At 33.8% G+C, this 21,207-nt stretch overlaps 1 protein-coding gene across 4 annotated transcripts in view; it reads right to left on the reverse strand.

Moving 5' to 3' along the window:
* Dpp10 (dipeptidyl peptidase like 10) overlaps positions 1–21,207 on the reverse strand; it is a 1,373,287-nt gene that overhangs the window by 140,109 nt on the left and 1,211,971 nt on the right. For all 4 annotated transcript variants that reach the window (XM_074070578.1, XM_074070577.1, XM_074070579.1 and 1 more), the window contains exons 6-7: positions 2,518–2,570; positions 2,336–2,417 (exon numbers count right to left, since the gene is read on the reverse strand). In XM_074070578.1, coding sequence (XP_073926679.1) covers positions 2,336–2,417; positions 2,518–2,570 — 135 coding nt within the window. The remainder of the gene's footprint in view (positions 1–2,335; positions 2,418–2,517; positions 2,571–21,207) is intronic.

Raw genomic sequence — 21,207 nt, forward strand, 5'->3', positions numbered from 1 at the left:
CAGCAGATATTTAGCATCATTTCATTTAAGGCACTGTTTTTCTCAAGAAATGAATAAACCAGTTAAGAAGGGTTGGAGATGTAGCTCAGTTGTGTTTGCTTTGCATGCACAAGGCTCCGGGTTCAATCCCTAGTACGACACACACACAAAAATCAGTTAAGAAAAATAGAGTCAAAAGACAGCACACGAAGATATGGAACATGACCTTGTGGTTGAGTAGTTAAAATGATGTGGTCAACTGGGGACAGCAGTATGGAGGTTATTCAAAAAATTAAGGATAGAACTATCATATGATCCTGCTATACCACTCTTAGACGTATATCTAAAAGAATATAAGTCAGCAAATAATAGAAATACCTATGCACCCAGGTATTTCAGTACTGTTCACAACAGTCAAGCAATGGAACCAGACTAGGTTCCCATCAGCACATGAATGGATAAAGAAAATGTGGTATATGTACAACATGGAGCATTATTCAGCCATAAAGAATAGTAGAATTATGTCATCTGCAGAAAGAAGGATGGAATTGGAGATCATCATGTTCACTAAAATAAGCCAGACACAGAAAGACAAATATCACCATTTCTGTCATATATGGAATCTTAAGGGAAAAGAAGGACATGAACACAAAAGAGGGGCTTTTGGGAGAAAATATTGAGAGGAGGGAAAACAAAGGATGTTGGAGGAGAATATGATCAAAGAACATTGTACCCATGTTTGAGAAGGACTTTATGAAACCCATTTTAAAAATTGCAAGAGAACTTTTTAAAAGGATGGATTGGGGAGAGGGTATACACAAGAATAAGAGGGGATGTATATGATCAAAGTACACTACATGCATACAACTAAAATATCACAGTGAAACCACTCACTTTGTATAACTAATATGTGCTAACATACAACATATCAATGTTTAGATTTTAAAATACATGAAAGAGAATAAAGTGGTGAATAAAAAGGTTCAAGAAAACTGTTGTCCATATTGAACATTTATAAAAGTGAAAAGTGATCCAGCACCACACTGCAAATGCCAGTTCAGATGGATCAGTAATGTTAACATAAAAAGAGTGCTAGAAAAATTCTAAAGGAATATGATTGAAAAAAAATTATAATTTCATATTAAGAATTTCTTTTGCTTTCTTTTCCTTTTTTTCATCACATACTTTTTCTTTTTTTTTTTTTTTTGAGATAGGGTCTCACTATGTATTCCAGGCTGACAATAAACTTGAAATTCTCCTGTTTCAAGCCCTCAAGTGTTAGGATTACAGGTACACGGCACCATGCTCAGGTAAGGATTTCTTTAAAATGAAAAGTACAAACAATATATTTGATAGGTAAGACTTCACTTATTAAAAAATTCTGCTTGTACAAGGGTAACCATGAAGAGAATGAAAAGTAATGTCAAACACTAAATGAACTCCTTTTAATTAAGAAATTATAAGAATGAGACTAGGCCAAATATATTTATATATATTTCTCTTATGCAAGAAAACAAGTATCAGTAATTATAAGAAAAGTTTTCCTAGATCAAGAAAAGAGTAAATGGACAAAAAAAAAAAAAAAAAACAGCCCAGAATATCATCTCATAGCAATTATCATGCAGGTGGTGACTTAAGTCTGGTGAAAACAGGTGTTGTGAAGGGTATGGAACAAAGGGAACTCTCTCATGGTTGTAGGTTGGAGGGTACATACCTAGCTAACAATTTAGAAATCAATTTACTGACGCTTAGCACAGGTAAGCTTTCATATGACTTATGTGCAAGCTGTACTCTTCCCTGAGCAATATTCCCTTGAGAAGGTTTACAAACGGGGCTGATGAAAAATATAAAAGAACATAATTGCATTTAAACTGCTTTAATGAATCAACAATTCTGTTTTTTTGAAACTGGGGCAATTTTGAGATATAATTGATTAAAAATATCTCTTCAGGAGAATATCAAACAATTGTTGAAAACATTTACCCTGTGTAATACTTTAAGAACAAATATTCCTTTTAATTTTGCATAAAAATTGACAATATTAGGTAATAGAAATTACATACAACTAGGCCTTAGCACCTTGGATCTCTTTTAGGTTTCATTACTATCTAGCTGATTAGCTATATATTAGTAGATAGAATATTATGATTATTATTAGTTAATTGGTAGAATAATACTAGTATCATTTGGCATATTCTTAAAGTAGAATAATGTCTAATATCTATATAAAGATATAAAGGAACGGATAAAACAATCAACTATAGTAGGAAAGAATTTAGAAGGAAATGGTTTCTATAAACATTGTGCATAGAGCTACAATCAACAACCTCTGGTGCCTGCCCATAGCTGTGCTTACCAGCTGCTGCCCTTGCACACCCCACGCTGCATACTGCAAGACGGAGTCCTCTACTTCTGGCGGGTTTAACTCCCAAACTTCCCTTGAGAAAAAGTAAATATTTTTACATGAACAATTTGACATCTACACCAACAATTTAGCTTGACAATTATTCATCAAAACCAGAATATCAAAGAACTTACCTAGTATGTATATTGTAAATCACATATGAAGCAGTATAAGAATAATGAAAAATCTGAAACAAAAGAAAAGTAGAGTTGTCAAGCATACTTTCAAATGAAATCTTCATCTTAATATGTATTCTACATAAAAATACAGTAATTGGAGTTAGGGAAAAATAAAAATATGAAATATACCAGTTCAGAGGTTTATTATTTCATTTGTACCTTTTTACCCTCCTAACTTTTCCTCCTGGCATCAGTCCCACTTATTAAATCCTCAGCATAATTATGATTAGATCATTTATTTTTTTTCTCCTGAATCTTATATTTTTTTCTTGAATTACATCAGCATTTTCTGGTTATTGTGAATATGTGGTCTTTCAAACTATTTTTTCAGGCTGGTCTTGAGTCACAACCCTCTCCATCTCAGCCTCTCAAGTAGCCAGGATTACAGGCATGAGCCACAGGCACCTGGCCTCTGCCTTTTTCTTATAATTCCCTTGTATTTAGGGTCAATTCTAAATCTAGGATGTAAATAATTTATTGATCAAATTTTTCAATGACTCCCCTTCCTACGTCATAAAGTTCATACTGTTCCATCTGATATCCGTGGACTTTTGTGGTTTGGTTTCTATATGGTTTTTCCATCTCTTATTATATACTACCTCCCTTTACTTAGTCTACACTTAAGTCAAATTAGATGAATCCTCTCTTTATATCCTACATTTCTGCTTTTTATTTTTTCCATAGGATACTCAACTTTAACTGAAGTGGAAATTTTCCCTCTATTACAGCCCCTTCATGGAGCTCATATAAATTCCCTCAAAAGAAATCCATTTCTCTCTCAGTTTACTAGAAGACACTTGGGACACTTCCTACTTCATAGTGTAAAGTAAAATAATATTTTAAGTATGATTGCTTTTCTCATTAGGAGATTGTCAGGTACAGGTATGTACTGCCTTGGTGTCTGCCACATTAGCTAGCATCTTGTCATGTTTACATTCAGGACTCAATTGCTATTTGTTGAAAAATGGTTCTGATGGAGATAAATTTGTTACTGAAGATAAACTGCATAATACTCTCCACTCCTCCCTTCACAGTAGTGGCTTATAATGTCATAAATACTTGATTGCAAATAATTAATGTTCAAGACATTTTAGTATTATCCTTTTCTTTTTCTTTTATTTATATGTGCATACAATGTTTGGGTCATTTATCCCCCTTCTCCCAGCCCCCTCCCTTACTCCCCCCCTTCCCTTCCCTCTCCCCCCACCCACTACCAGGCAGTATTATCCTTAAGGAACCCTATATCTTTCTTTTTTTGCCATCCTAGGGCTTGAACCCAGGGCCTGACATTTATTAAGTAGGCACTTTATCACCTGAGCCATGCCTCCAGTCCTGTTTTGTTTTTAGTTATTTTTCCAATCAGATTTTGTGCTTTTGCTTGGAGCCAGCAATTGGCCATGATCCTCCTACCTACACCTACTGTGTAGCTAGCATTACAGTCACATACCAGGCACCTGCAGGAATACTATTTCTTTTAAAGGTCATTCAAGAATCACAGCACTTATGACAGGGTGACACAAAATTTCAAACATAAGACTGTAGTGAATAATGAAAAAAATCTCTCTCTATTTTGGGTGTTAATAACTAGAGATAATGAAACAGTAGAATACAAAGAAAATAAGGAAAGTAAAAAGATAGACTAGGGAAAGAAATGATAAGGATGTTATAGGACAGTGAAAATTATCTTTGCTAAAGCTATGTGAATCTAGTGAAGAACATTTTTCACCTGGCTATATTGTTACTATTTCTTGAACTTATATTGATAATTTCATGTTCAGCATACTATTATAAAAGCATCTTTTATTTCTACAGTGGATGTACATTGCACAAATATTATAATATTGCCAATTAAAACTCCCTAGAAATAAAAATGTTATTTCTTCTCACTGCAATAATAGTTTCAATTAAGCATGATTGGCCACCTATTTGACATAGTAATATTAGCACTTTCTCTTTGCACTGAAATCCAAATCTTCTCATTTATTACAGTATTGAATTTTACAACAAGGCTTTATTCTTTCTTTTTGGAATAAAAAGGCAAAATAAATTTTTCCTAGTGTTCATGCTGGCATTTACTTTACATTCTATAAAATTCCATATCTGACTAGAAATTTTAAACCTTGAATCTTCTACTATAACTGAAAATGAAATGAGAAATGTGTTCACCTATGTCAATATGTTTTTGGTCTCAGAATCTTCTGTTGCCAAAGCCAACTGCCAAGTGAGCTGTTGGTCTTTAAAGCACACAAATTAGTCAATGATGTTACGAGTGAAGAGAGACTATTCATCCACTATTCATCCCACTATTAATCACCTAAAACACTGTCCCTTGTTTCTAGGCTCACATCCATCATTACAGAATTAGTCACTGTGCTCTATTGTTTTTGGCAAAGCAGATCATCAAAACAACCACTGAGACGTAAGTGGGAATAACCATTGAATGTTGGTCTCCCACTATAATAGCTATTGTGGAGGTTACTGGCTCTTCCATGTATGAATACAAGATACTTGGATACCCTTCCAATAGTGAGAATTGAACTAAAGGAAATATAAACCTGGTTTCTCCTTTGTAGCTGGTTACGCTTGCTTCTCCCAGCAGGTTTGTTGAGGTGGAAGATTACAATAAAGAAGATAATCCTGATTTGCTTGTAAATCTGCAGCAAGTTTAAGTAATAGGTTATAAGGATTGGTCTCATCTCTATGTGCTCAAAAAGTCCAGTTTGTCATCTACAGATAATTAGAATCTAAACTTTTACCCATTTAGAGCTCTTTTCTTAAATTTACTGTCCTTTATTGTGTGGTTGTGTGCGTTTATTCCCAATCTCAAACATGCCTCACTTTACAACTTTTGGTAATTAAAATACTATCCGATATCCATGGTAGAATATAAAGAGTTGCGGGGGGGGGGGAAGGTCATTGTGTAGGGTTACAAGAAAAGATTTCTCTTTCTCTCCATCTCTCTTTTTTTCTCTCTCTCTCTCTCCAAAAAGAATTGAATTTAACTTACTGAACATCCATGTTAAGACATTGATCTAAATTCATTTTCTCCTTTGTTGGATAGCATTCCAATTTTTAAATATTTTTCCTATTATCTTTAATATTTTGCTCATTTTCTTTTAGTTTAGGCTCCCTTCTATATTGTCTAGGCAAGCCTTACTTCATTATGTGGAGGTTACACAGGAGTGACTTAAGGTTAGGAATAGTTTACGCTTTCCCTGAAATGATTGGTTGTCTCATAATGAGTGCCAAATTGAGCTGCAGTGAGATTGTTAGGGATACATTTCGCAGTCAAAACCTGCTTATTCATCCCATCTCTGCAAGTGCTATTCCACTGATTATTAGAGGATGTGAACAGTTACAGCAAAGGCAGTAAGAATGGTCAGAATTGATGCATACCATATAAAAACTTGATCCAGATTTATTTTTGGAAGTTGGCCTTAGATGTCCAATCCATCCAGTCCCAAGATATCAAAAGCTATTAGGATTTCAGAAAGCAGCAAAAAATGCTACAAATCAATCTGATCCTCACTGTCTTACATATTGTGAACTCCAAGAAGAGGTTGATTTTAAGAGTTGACTACTAAGATTGGTGTGTTCTATTCTTATAATTTACAGTTGTCATTATAATGTCACAGTAAACGCTGCATCAGCAAATACTGAATCTTCTTAAAGGAAGAATGCAGGGTAGGACCCCTTCAAGTCTCTGGTCATATTTTCTCAAACAATCGTACATAATCTCATTTCATGTGTGTTTTTGCTTAAATACACCTTATTTAATATATATTGAAAAGTCATTAATGTTGAAATAATAGCAAAAACACTATTACTCATGCTTCAATGAAGCTTATCTGACATGTTCATTTTCTCCATAGAGCACATCACAGCCTTCTTGCAGTTAAGGCACACAAGACAGCACATCAGCACCATGCTTGGTGGTTCGGATGGGTCTTAGAGAGTGATTTTAAACAGGAAAATTACCAACAAATGCACAAAAATACAAAAAAAGTGACGCTAAATATAACATGAAAGTGACATTTACTTATAGCGTAAGAGCTGTAAATGAGAAGACACAATTTTATGTTGGGCACTGGTGACTCATATCTGTAATCCTACTACTGGGGAGCTGAGACCAGGAGGATCACAGCTCTAGGCTAGCCCCAGCCAAAACAATAAGAAGAAGAAATTCAGAAGACAACATTTCAGAGAGAAAAATGCTGGATGTGGTGGCACTTGTCTGTTATCCCAGCGACAGTGGGAAGAGTAAAATAGAAGGATCAAAGTCTAGACTTGCCTTGGCAAAAAAGCAAGGCATTAGCTTTAACAGCTGTAAGATCTGAAGGTGTGGATCAAGTGGTAGAGCACCTGCCTCAAAAGCATGAAGCCCTGAGTTCAAACCAGTACCACCAAAAAGGAAGAAAATTGACCTTAGCTGAGAAAGTGTGCACAGAACACCAAGAGCATTGATTTTGCAGTGACAAGTAAATTCGACCAAGCAGGCATATTTGCCAATACAGGATAGACAAAAATGGTAGACTGTACTTGTAATATAGAAATAACATACGATAACTCCAGAAGAAAGAAAAACTGATGAAAGTAAGGCCTGCCAGAACTAAACATAAGAAGAGCAGAGAAGGTATCTTGAAGGGTATCATTTGTACTTTAAGTAGGCTTTGCTCCTATTTCCTGTGTGAGGTTCAGGAAAAGTTTTTCTCTCCCTACCCTTGTCTATGCTTTATCCTGTTATACTAAACTAAATCCTCACTAAAACATTAAAAAATAGTGACATTCATTTAACAGATGAATGCTTAGCAACCTCTTTTGATAAAGGTAGTACAAAAATTACTGCTTTTGATCTTTATAATAAAAAGTATTCAAAATGATAAAATACTATCACTTGATCATTTTACCTTATAAGTTGTCTGACAGAATATACATGACTATTGAACATTAATTAGCTCATAAATTAGGTAACTTACCAAATGTAAGTACCATAATAAATGTTTTTCCTGTCCCAAAGGAACTTCTGAAACAGTTGGGATGATAAGACTATCAAACACTGCTTTAGTATGGAGCACTTTGTGCAGGTCAGTTAAATTAGGACTTGCATATTATAAGCCTATAGTGATTAATCTTTTTGGTTTCAAGATTGCATCATAACAAAGGCAAAAGTTGATTTAGCATTGAATGAAATAATAAAGTTGAGAAAAATGCAGCTAGTTTAACAAACGAGATGTTCCTACATGTAATAACTTTTTTTCCTTTTTGTGTGTGGTTCTGAGTATCAAACCCAGAATCTTCTGCATGTACACAAGCACTCTGTCACCGAGCTACATTTTCTTCCCTTTCAACCATGATCAAATTGAGCATTTAGCATATACCAGACTCTGGTGAGTATTTTCATATTATACATAATTTTATGTTTAACTCAATCTCAAGAAGTACATATTATCATTTGTAATTCACATAATAGGCTCTGCAAAGCTTAAGCAAAATTGAAAGTTTAAGTAGGAAACATAGTCTCAATCTCAGCCCATGTCTGTCTGACTATAATTCACTTTGTAATTTAATCTCTTTGCACACTTTCTCAGAGCTAGTGTATGAAGCACTAAGCAAAAGATTCATTTCCAAAGGACCGATTAAGCCACAATTCAAAGACTTATTGACAGGAAAATGCATGAGTTAATTGTGATTACCACAGTTAAGAGAGATTTCATTTTGGAAAGGTGATCTAATATATTAGATTAAACATGTAAATCACCTTCTCCTTTAGCTGTTTTCACATTTTTCCCTCAGAATATCAGTTATTACCTAAGAGATCTATGGGGTTTCACATCAAGGAGAATTTCACTGACAAGATAAAAGAACAGGGCACACTAATAACTTATTTCTGAACCAGAGGTTGAGTCTCTGGGACCAAAGCTGTTTCCACCCTGTAGTTGAAACTGCTAAAGTGACATAAATAGCATCCTTTTCTTGGCCTGGAGAATATTTAAAATAGGATTATGGATTTATATCGACTCAGACAGTGAGGTAAACTAAACTCTGAGAAAGTAAGCCTGAACCAATAGCATTTATAAAAGAATGCTGTGAAAGAATAGACAATACAGGCAGAAAGGCTCATTTCTCTTGGAAGTGCGTCACTGTGGTGCCAAGTTTGTTCTAGGATAATGAGATACCTTTTAAGATGGGTGAGTAGAGACTTCTGATTTGAATGCATTCAACTTTGTTGTAAAGTTAACTGGAGCTCTGAGGTAAGAAATTCTAGTTTCATAAACTTGATTCACAAAATTATAAACTGGACTTCTGCAAAAGATTTCTTTAAGATGTTTCTTTAAAGCAAGCTTTTAACATTAAATAAGTATTGGTTGAAAGGGAAAAAATCCTATGAAAGAATGAAAGTTGAAATTAATAGTTATCAGTATTTTAAATGAATTTCCTAATTCCTCTCTGTTAATGCTCATTGTAACCTTATAAATTATGATCCATCAAAGGTATACTTGTAATATAATGAGAATTGGAACCAAATTCTTACTGATTCCAAAATTCTTTTCCTTTCTGCTACAAAAAAGAAGGGAGAATACAAACATAGTTTGACTACCACACAACACAGAGGACCATGTAATTAAATAAACTGATTATATCATAGTAAAACTTCCTCTTAATTGCTCTTAGAATTCAGTTCATGAGATTTTTCTCTATAGTATACAATTTTCTTTCAAAGATTCTCTACTGTATGTTTTTCAGTGATTCACCATGACATTTTGCTGCCTAAGATCCTCTTTGTAATGCTCCTCTTTGTAATAAAATATTTTCATGAACAGACCTTTCTTCACTAATTAATGCAAATGAGCAACTTCCACATCAATTGACATTAAACTGTTTCCTACTTACCACATTTGAAAATATCTGGTTTGATAACATGAATATTACTTAAAGGTCAATTACTGTCAGTACAAGTAGGTGTCCAATTTATACCAAAATAAATTTAAACACCGTCTTCCTTTCTATAAATTAGCTTTCTCTCCAGCATATTAATGCAGGAATAAATTTAAGACAAAATGAAAGACAAATGCTCAACCTTGTTTCTACTTAGCCTTGGAACTAGAAAAGAAAGGATGAAAATTATTGCTTCAACACACAAGTATTTATATGCCTATGTTAACTGAGTTAAACATGTGACTAAGGAAAAGCAAGTATTTCATTTCCTAGCAGCTTTGGTGAGAAGGTCTTTCCTCATTTCAATGGGACCAAGTCCTAGCTTTTCTTAAGGAATTAACACATCAAGAAAATAGAGAAAGCAACATATATTCAACTATTTTGTCATGAAGATTAAGGGACAAAACATTTGGAAAACAATTTGTTATTATCTGAGGCTAAAGAAAAAGAGCACAAGCAGAAAAGCTCAAATCTATTTCAACTGCAACTTGAATTTTTCTATAAAAGTCTTGCCACTAAACAGGAAAAAAAAATCTTTGAATGGGCTGTATAGATTCTGTTTTAGTAAATTTCCCCAACACTATGCCCATACATAATAATAATCACTTATGCTGAATGATTTTGAAAATGTTAGATCAAATTATAGGATATGTAATTTTTAAAAACGAATGAGAATTTATGTACTTATCTATTAGTAGCTATTTAAATTGTTCATATCTTCCTGCACAGAATAAAAAATGCTGAGATATTTTCCTTAGAATATGCTTTCAGACATTCGTAAATCAGATATATTTTGTTCAATATTACCAACTCATGTTTTTTGAGAACTTAAAACAATTTATACTCTTATGTGCTATATAAATATCTCTGTCTCTGTCTCCTTCCTTAACACCTCTCTCTCTCTCTCTCTCGCTTTTTCTTTTTTTGATGCCATAATAAAATCATGACACTAAATGTGCTATTTTGGAATATTCAAAATGTAAAAAAAAGGCTAGACATACAGGCATATTCCTGTAATTCTAGCCAGCTATGCAGGAAGCATAGGAAGAGGATCAAGGTTCAACGCCAGTCCTGACCCTAGGCAAAAAACCATAAGACCCTACCTCAAAAATAACTTAAAGCCAAAAAAGGACTGCAGGTGTGACTCAGGTGCTTACCTAGAAAATGCAGGGTCCTGACATCAAACACCAAAAAAAAACCACAAAAATGTAAAACTGTTCACTGTTATTTAAACTTGAAACTTATTACTAATATTCACTTAGAAACTTGTATTTCTTCATTTGTGACTTATTTATGATGTCTTTTCCTGGTTGTTTCTGTACTTATGTGTAATCCAAGCCCAGTCTTGTCCCTAATCTACTGTTTATATATTGTTCAGAAAGAGTAGGACAGAACTTGGAAACAGCCATCTGTTCCCATGAGCTTCTCCCATGTTCTCTCCAGTTCAGCTGTTGTATTTGTGAAAGGGTGAGCCATAAATCCAGTTTTATTTCTTATTCATCAAATGTTCAAGCAGTTGCTCAATACAATTTGTTCTGCAACTTTTTTTTTCATGTTATTCTTAAATCCAATAAACAACTTTGTTCCTTTTCTGGACTATGTAGAATTTATTTATTTATTTGTTTTTTCCTGACAAGAATCACAATGCAATTTCAAACACATTTTAATATCTGGAATTAACATGTTTTCATCTTTTTGAGACATATGTACTCTAAATTTTGACTATCTAAATATGTCTTAATCTCCTTATTAATTTCTAATTAAACTGAGAAAAGAATTAAATATGGATGAAAAAAAGTTTTTTAAAAAACTTCTTTAAAAACCTTTACAAGTCTTAAGCCTTTTCTTTAAAAGACACATATTTTTATTGATCATGACTATCATGTGATTTCTCATGTTTTTAATTATACTGCACCACTAGTTTAATCTAAGACTGTAAAGTAGTGAAATACCAGGGTTGTGAGTATCTCTATGGATCCTTTGTCTGACTTTTCACTTACTGTGCAAACTTGGACAAGTGAGTTAATTTGCCTCAGTTTCCTGGTAATGATAACGTCATCAAGTAAAGTTAATGGTTTTCTTTTAAAGGACGGGAAGTTGTTGGAGAAGTTACTGAAGAAAAACTCTTTGAAAGGAAAAGGTTATGAGTTGAAAACACTTTACAATAACTAACCTTGAGAGAAAAATACAGGCAGACATCTATAAAGATTAATGTGTTCTTTATATGCTGCTTATGAAAAATGAGTTGAATACTAAAATGATGAGAAAGATTTGTTGTTCAACAGGAAATGGAACTCTGGAGACAAAGCTTTACAAAGCAATTATTGTAATGGTGACATTAATATCTGGAGAAAGTTGTTCTCTCCCATAGCAAAGGTAACACTCTACTGACTTTCAACCAAAAAAATCCCTATGACCTCTATTTGCATGGTCCCTGCTGGCATGCATCTCCAATATGTAAGGAATAGACTTTAACTCTCAATTGCTTCATGTACTTTCAGCTAGACTGGCACATGGCCCACACTAACCTCTTATAAAAAAACAGAAGGCTCTTCTCCAAGCAGCCAAATCTTTAGCTCTGAACTCAACCAAACCAACTGAGCCTTTAAAATGCCGAAGACATCATCCAGCAACAGTCAGGCACAGCAGACACCAGAGCACTTTTGTTCTTCCTGTTAAAAAGGCTACAGGTCAAAAGTGTGCAATAGGTACTTGCAAGGGGGGAATAGCATCCATGGCTTAAAGCAAAAATCAAAATATCAAGGGAGAATGATTTAAAAACTGAGATACATGTATCTGTTTGCTTCACCTCTGTGCCCATTTGTGATTGTAGAAGTCCTATACTTTGATTAGTGTCTTAATACTTCAAGTTTTTCTCCTCACTTTAAAAAAAACTTATATTCTGAAAATCCTCAAATTTTGGAATCATGAAAGTCATTAAAAATACTTTATAAATAAATGAAATCATGGAGTCACCTGAAGACAGTGAAATCTGCATTTCATGTGTATCTAGGGTCGTCGTCATGGTCAGGCACATATGCGAAACTCTCCTTTTCTCTACCAGCACCCCCACTATTCACACCTAAGGTGATGGAACAGCAAAACTGGGGACTGGAGAAGTTTGATGATAGTACAGGAGAGAAAGTTATCCAAGTCATTGTTTTTCCCCAATGTGAAATTATTCATGTTTTTTTCAGACTATAATAAAACAGTTATTCTCAGCAGATGTATAAATTTTTTTATATCTTCTCCCAGTGTTGTATCATGGTCAGGATTCAGAAATATGAGTGAAATATGTAGTATTAAGTACAATTCCTGGTTCACTCGAAGAGAAAAAATCTTTTTTATGCTCAAGGTAACAAATATTTGGTGCGAGCATTGCAAACTGAAAGGATTAAGAAAGAGACTAGGGAGTTCAGGAAAGCATCAACAGTTTATTGAAAACATAGATGATACAAGATTATTCAAGAGAAATACAATTTTCTCAATTACTTGGTTAAGGCACTTGATTTGCTCTTGGAATTAAATCTCAGCAGTCTACTACATTTAAATTCAAATGAACTGCATTGTAGACATGTGAAAGTCTATGTTCCACATCTGGAAAAAAAAGGTAATTATGAGACTTACCTTGTAGGCTTATTTTGTGGATTAAATAAGACACTTGTGAAGTTGTTAGTATATTTTAAATGTCTCATAAGTATTAGATACTAACCACTATTGTCATAACTCTTAGGAGTATCATGATTCAAATAATTATATGATTAATTGTTTAGAATTTTATTATACAGTGTCAGTTAATTGAGACATTTTAAATTACAATGTTTTTAATTACACAGTTCTGATAAGTTAATTATCTAGATATTCTTAGATATATTCTTACTCCCAATATTCCTAATTAGCAATGGCATTCAAGATTATGGTGCTTGGAGTGGAATTAATAGAATGAAAATAATCCTTCAAAGTTCTACTTTAGACTCTCTTATTTCTGTCTGGGTATACTATTCATGACATTAACACCTGGATGTGACAACTGTAAGAAAACATGATTAAAATAGTATATCCAGAAGTTGAAAAAGAGATAGCCAACTGCACAATAAAAGCACATTTTCTTGCATTGGCAATATGCAAAGATGATTTATTAATCCACAGCCTTGATCAGTAAAGACTGTGTCTTTTGGGAATGAGAGTAGGAGAAACTTCCCAGATATTTCATGGGAAGCTAAGTGGGCAAATCTTAGCTCTACCTTTACATAAGATTGATATGAGAAAAACTATCTTATTTCTGCTCCGTGTAACCACATCATCATTTCTTTTAATGTAAATCATATGAAAATTCAACCAAGATAGGAAATAAAAGCATTAGGGCAATCAAAATGGAAAATTAATGTACTTAGTCCTATTTTGTTAATGTATCTATATCAGAATAATGATTGTCTTAATTCCTAAGGAGCTCATTTTTCCCTTGTTTTGTCCTTCATTTTCAGTATTTACCCTTAAAGACTAATTATTTATATAGAAAAAATTTTTTCAAGAGATGTACTATGACTCTTGAGGTACAAAAAATAAGACATGATTAAACCATAGGGGAAAAATATAGAGTAGAACACTTTATACAATTGTATCTGCTAATTAAAAAGATAGGAAAACATAAAACTAATGAACCATTACTACTTGGTTAGATAATAAAACACAAGGCTTCATAGGTACTATCTTCTTAAAATAAAGTAGTAACTTCAAGAACACCTCAAAAGCACACTGAGGTCCATGAAAGAAGAGCTAAAACATTTTTAGGATAGGGAATTTTTTTTCAATCAGTACTATTTCTTTCAACTTTCCACTAAATGCTTACAAAAATGCCCTAAAAACTGTGCTGAGCTCTCAATATTGAGTATACTAATGTAGAGAGTCTCAGCTACCATTTCTTGTCCCCTATAAATGGTTTTGAGCACATTGTAAATACCAAGAATAAACACATAATACAATACATTGTTTTACATATAAGTCACCATACTGTTCAATTTATAGAAATACCAATGGGGCACGAGTGGTGAGATTCAATAACTTTTCTTCTTTCTTTAGAAATGCTAAATAAAATGTCTGGCAAGGTTGTGGGTTAGCTAAGAAAAAAATATTTTAAATATTGGTGCTTATAGGAATTAGAGTAGATTTATAATTCAAAGGAATTTCTAATTTCATAAATCTGGTTCTTGAGCTAGAACAGTATTTTTAACAGAATAGAATGCTTAGAGTGATATGTGTAATTTAAAATTTTTTTGGTAGCCACATTGAAAAGTGAAGAGAAATAGGTATAATTTGTTTTAAAAATATATTTATAATCCCACATAACTAAAATATGATTATCAAACATGTGCCACCAACAGTATTACAAATGATCAATAGTGGGTAACAGCTAAAAATTATCTAGCAATGAACTAAACCTTGAAGGAGAAATTTGAATGAATTTAATTATATAGTTGTCTCAGTTCATACTGCAATTCTTACTTATGCTTAATACCCAACTACAAATCAACTTAGTAACTCAATAAAAAGGCATATTTAGATATATTTATCTTTACCAATAATTAAAAGGTGCATTGGTTTATGAAACCATATTACATTCAGTTTAAGACCAAAAGGTAACAATTAAATTATGTATTTTTCTCACAGAAATACCCTGTAAGGATCTACATGAAATTAAAAAACAAAAACTGGATTAAGATCATATTTAATACTCAAATACTTGGGAAATAATAATTTATTTAACAATGGAAACTGGATTCAAAATTAATCAATCAGTCATGACCAAAACTGAACTCCTAACTTTCCTTAGATATACTCTGAATACTGAAATTGTGTAAGGTCTAGGCACACCAAGACATAAATTCTTCAAATAATGAACCAGCTTAAGTGGTCATTCAGGAAAACTCTCAACAATCAATTTAAAGACTGTGAAAAAGATATTCAAGAACAGACATGTAGAGAAGCCAGTTAATCCAGTGAATGACCTTTTGACATCCCAAACGCAAAATTCCCTGTGTAGAACACTAGCAAAGAAACATGTGAGCCATGAAGACATCTACACCAATGCGAAAGAACCCCCAAACCACCTCTTCTCACTTCTCTCTTCCTGTAAATGTCTTTACTGACAAAATATTGGGGAAGAAGATTTCAGCTTTACCAGATTCTGGCCTCCTCACTGGCGGACAGCAAAATAAAACTTTTTTCTTTTGCAAAAATGCAATTCTACGGTATTTCATCCTAGATATGTAGGGTAGGGGGCCTTACTTAGCATGAATATCATTACGTTAAAATAGTCACTTTATATACATGAAAATGTCATAATGAAACTCCATACATGGGTATCTTAAACAAAAAAAGTCTTTTTATTTTATAAAATGGAGGCCAGGAAGGTAAAACAGGTCCTGTGTGGAGGCTGGTACCTGTAAGTGGGGGAAGGATATAAATAAAGGGTGTAGGAGGTGAATATGGTGGAAATAGTATGTACTCAGGTATGAAAATGAAAAAATGAGACCTGTTGAAATTATTCCAGGAATGAAGGGAATGGCAATAAAGGGAAACGATGGGGGATAAACTCAACTATGATATTATAAGCACTTTTGTAAATGTCACAATGTACCCCAGAGCAGCAATCATATGATAATAAGAAATGAAAATAAGAAAGTAAAATAATAATCACTGTAGATTTCTGTAATATGAGAAGCCAGGAATGCCATTTTATTCTTTAGTGAGAACTTCGGTTTTTTTCTGATAGTTTCTCCAAAAATGGGGACTCGTGATTCTATTCCTGAGTGTTCATCCATATATATTCTAGTAAAATTAGCAAGATAGAGATGAGTGATAATCTAAGTCCTATTTGGCTTATCTGTGGGATCAGAGGCGATTAACACAAAATAGACAATATCACCTTCCCTGTTAGTTGACTGAAAGAATTACACGATATAATGTGTTTTAAAAGATAAGTAATTAAGTGGTGCTTATTTATGAATGACAGTTTTAGTGCAACCTTTGATTGATTGTAAGTGGTAGGTACATATCATAAAGTTGAAGCAATGTTAGTTATAATTATGGAATGAAGTAACTATAGCATTAGCAAATAAGTACACGTGTATTTTTTGAGTCAATACATTTCTCTTGAAACTTTCCTTTTAATTGTGTTGTTTTGTTTTGGTTTTGAGAAAGGGTCTCTCTCAGCTAGTCTTGAACTCCTGGGCTCAAGTAATCCTCTTCCCTCAGCCTCCCATTTATCTAGGACTACAGCCATGTGCCACTACACACTGTCCCAAATGTTCCTGTTACTAAGGTCATTTTGTAGCCAGATGTTCATGGCTCATGCTTGTAATCATGAGATCTGGAAGATCATAGTTCAAGGCCAGCCTGGTCAAATAGTTCACAAGAACTCTACCTCAAACAAAAGCTGGCATACAAGTGTCATTCCAGCTACTTATGAGGCTGATTTCAGGAGGATCACAGTTGCCTGGCAAAAAGTTCACAATACACCATATTTACAGAAAAAAAAAAGCTGGGCTGGTAGTGTGCTCCTGTCATCCCAGGTAAGAGAGATTGAGGTCTGGGCCAGCCTGGGCAAAAAGCAAGACCCTATCTACAAAAGCAGAAAGGTCTGGAGGTCTACTAATTGGGTAAACCACCTGCTTAGCAAATGCAAAGCCCTGAGTTCCAGTGCATCTTGTTCTATAATGAGCTTAGAAAGAATATCATAATGGCGTGGTCATTTTATTTGGACATAGATGAGCAAATGCCCTAGCCCTTCCATTTATTAGATTATAAAAAATCACTCAGTCTCACTGATCTCATTTTTTCTCTATACGAAATAAGATTTATAATTCTCAATTCACAACATTTGAGGTGCACAAACCTCACTTAGTATTCATGTGAAAGATTTGAGCTGAGGCAAGTGACCAGTGGCCTTCTTCTGGCTCATTTATGGGGAAAGGTTTCTGCAGTCCCCACTAAGCACCTTCATCCCATGTCTACTACAGATCAAAAACCTTAAAATATTAGGAGAATAGCAACAAATATCTTCAACCTCAGAGGAAATAAAAGGGAGATCCCTCAAACTAAATGAAATGTCCCAAGGAAAGAACTGACCCTGGCCTGAGGACAGATCATTAAGATCACTTAATTCAACTCCAAAGATTCACACCATGTTCTTGTCCCTAAAACTAAGGATAAAGCTGAAAAACAATGCTATTCTCCATCCTGTAAATAAAAGGCCAGAAAATGTTGACTAATCTGTGATAGTCTGTTATTGTGGGAGTTTCAAGAGTGTGAAAGGAGAGACCTTCCCTGAGGCACCAGTGCATAGGAAAGACCCAGGTGTGAAGATGGGCAGGACATCAGAGGAAGTACTTGACAGACCAGCCACACTTTAAACACAAGATATGTCATAGGACTTGGAAGCCAGGGGTGAACTGTGAATAATCACAGAAAAGTAAAAACAGTTTCTGATTGCCTGTAACAAAGCTTAACACACACATACATATGTATTTATAGTTATGTTATATATATGTATATATACATATGAAACAAGCCCATTTCTGGATAAAAAAAATCCTTTTTATCTGAGTTTTTTATGAAAACACTGGAGATATTTTTCCTTTAACCAAAATTATGACATACACAAAGAAGCAAGTAAAATAATATAGTTAGGAAATATAATTTCTTAAAATTTATATACACAGATAATTAAGATGTTAAAGGATCAAGTGAGAAAGATGCAGCACATGAATAAATCCATGAAAGTCAGCTTAGAGATGGAAATTATCAATAAGAATGAAGTAGAAATTAAAAAAATAATACTGTAACAGGGTCTGCAGTAAAATTGAAGATTTAAAAGAGTACCTAGCCATTTCCCAAACTGACTACCTTTTTGTTCATCACATCTATATTCTCTTTTTCTTTCTTTCTTTTTTTTATTTTATCATTTTTACATTTACTTACATGTGTACACATTGTTTGGGTCACTCTCCCCCTTCTCCCACCTTCTCCCTCCCCACTTGTTCTACCCTCTTGTTCTCCGATTTTGTTGAAAACATAAGAGATAATAAGAAAGACAGTGTTTTTGCTAGTTTGAGGTAAAGATAGCTATATGGAGAGATTCTTAGTGTTGGTTCCATGCACTTGTGTATTGCAATACACATTGGTTCATCTCTGCCAGACCTCTTCCTACTTCCTGGTCCCCATCCCACAGTGGCCTCTGACAGGTTAAGATTAGTGTATTCACTCCTCATCAACAACATTCAAGTTTTAGGTTTCTGTCCATTTCCCTATTCCTCCTGTGCACATTCTCTTTTTAGTGTATGACCCATGTCCAATAATATTACTGCATTTATTTTAGGTCTGTAATCCACATATGAGGGAGAATATATGATTTTTGGCGATCTGAGCCTCACTAATTTTGCTTAAGATAATGTTCTCCAGTTCCATCCATTTACCTGCAAATGACAAAATTTCATTCTTCTTTGTAGCTTAATAAAATCCCATTGTATATAAATACCACATTTTCTTAATCCATTCATCAGTAGTGGGGCATCATGGCTGTTTTTATAGCTTGGCTATTGTGAATAATGTCGCAATAAACATGGGTGTGCAGGTGCCTTTGTATACTCTCATTTTAAGTTAGTTCTCCTTACCAGCTTCCTATAGGCAACCATCTCATGTTGGAAGAGGAAACTGACCCAAGCTCTGAAACCATCAGGACCCCAGAGAACAGACCTGTAACTACACCACAGCCTGAGAGGGCTAGGCATATGTTTACCTCTTGGCTACCTACTTTTCTCCTTCCCCTTTATAATCCAGGAACTTTAAAAACTTGTAATTTTTTTCTTAAAAGATCATCATGCCAACTATTTCCCCATATGGCCAAAACTCTATTCCTCATCTTTCCTGATTCATCTCCTTTCTCTCTCTCTCTCTCTCTCTCTCTCTCTCCCTCTCTCTCTCTCTCTCTTTCTCTCTCTCTCCTTCTCTCCTAACTTCCCTAATTCTTTCTCCACTCTCTCCTAATTGAACTCTAGAGGTGGCAGATGCCCAGACCTGGTCTGTTTATGACCCCAGAGTCAGGCTTCTGAACATGAGCTCTGATAACAATGCCATGGGAGAAAATCAGGGGAAAATGACACAAATACACTCAGCAGTAGATTTAACAACACCAAGAAAAAATTAACATGTTTGAGGATGTGTCAGCCAAAATTACCCAGTTAAAATCAAAGAGAAGAAAGTTTTAGGGGAAAAAAATTGCACATTTATCCAATTTGATTCAACATATATGTAACTGAATGCCAAGAAGAAGGAGAGACAGAAATGAGACAGAAGTTTATTTTAAAGAAATGACTGAGTATTTTTCAAAATTAATGAAAGATAGTAAAGCTCATTTCCAAGAAGCTTAGACAATTCCATGCAGCATAAATTCTACTGTTAACCCACAAAAAGCCATCTAGACAGTCAACAACTAGAAAACAAAATTAAAGTCTTGAAGACTATCAAGGAAAAAAAAGCTTGATATATGAAAATGAACAATTACTTTTTAAAATGAAATATACTTTGAAAGGATTAATATTTATAAAATGCTAAAAGAAAAATAACCCAGACTTTTCTATTTAAAAAATAAGTAAAGGAAAAAACTTTCAAATTTAAGGGAAGAAAAGGTATTTTTAGACAAGCCAAAACTGTGTATTCATTACCAACAGACCCACACTAAAATAAATTATTAAGAACAAACAGGAGGATTAAGACTCCAGGAAACAATACAGATGCATAATCATAGAAATAAAGAATTCTAGTCATTGCATAAATAAATTAATCATGAATGTATTTTCTTATTTTTAATTGTTATAAAATAAAATTAACTTTCAACAGAAAAAATTGTAGCCATGTATAACAATGACTCAAATTTGAGATTGAGAAAATAATAAGTCCTTATACTAGATCTGGAGTAGAGTAACAGTATTTGAATAGAAGTAATTAAAGAATACTGTAAACTCTAAGCAAATACTAAAAAAAGAAACTAGTCATCTTAATCTAAATATATCAAGGGATACAAATTATATTAAGTATTATTTTTCTAGCTACAAATGAATACAAAAGCTCTCAAACTAGAAAAAAGAAAGGCCTAATTATATGATGTCTACTAATGTTGAAGTTCTAATTGCATAATGTCAAATTAATGTTGAATACAAAGTAATATTTAACATGTATATCATATACATATGATATAACAGTTACATATAATTATACCCACATGGCAAAAGTAAAACAATGGTATAACTATGTTACCTTTAAACAAAAGAAAGTCAAGACATAATAGGATGCAAAGGCTAAGGACAAACATATGATAAAATAAAGTTCAGGCTGGGCATGGTGGCTCAAGCATGTAATTCTAGCTACTCAAGAGCCAATGACAGAACTGTCATTTGATGCAAAGCCAGGTAAAACTCAGTGAGACTCCATCTGAACAATGGAGTCATTCAGCTACATAGGGAAGCATGAATAGAAGCATTGTGGTCCAGGCTGGCCTGAGCTCAAATCAAAATCCTATCTCAAAAATAAGACTTCCTATTATTGCTTATACTCTCTCTACAACAAAATTAGTGATAAGGTCAAAATAGTTTCTGCTGGGTATTGAGGTGGTGGGGGGGAGAGGGAGGGGATGGAGTGGGTGGTAAGGGAGGG

This window comes from Castor canadensis, chromosome 4 (assembly GCF_047511655.1).
Source record: "Castor canadensis chromosome 4, mCasCan1.hap1v2, whole genome shotgun sequence".
Lineage (NCBI taxonomy): Eukaryota > Metazoa > Chordata > Mammalia > Rodentia > Castoridae > Castor > Castor canadensis.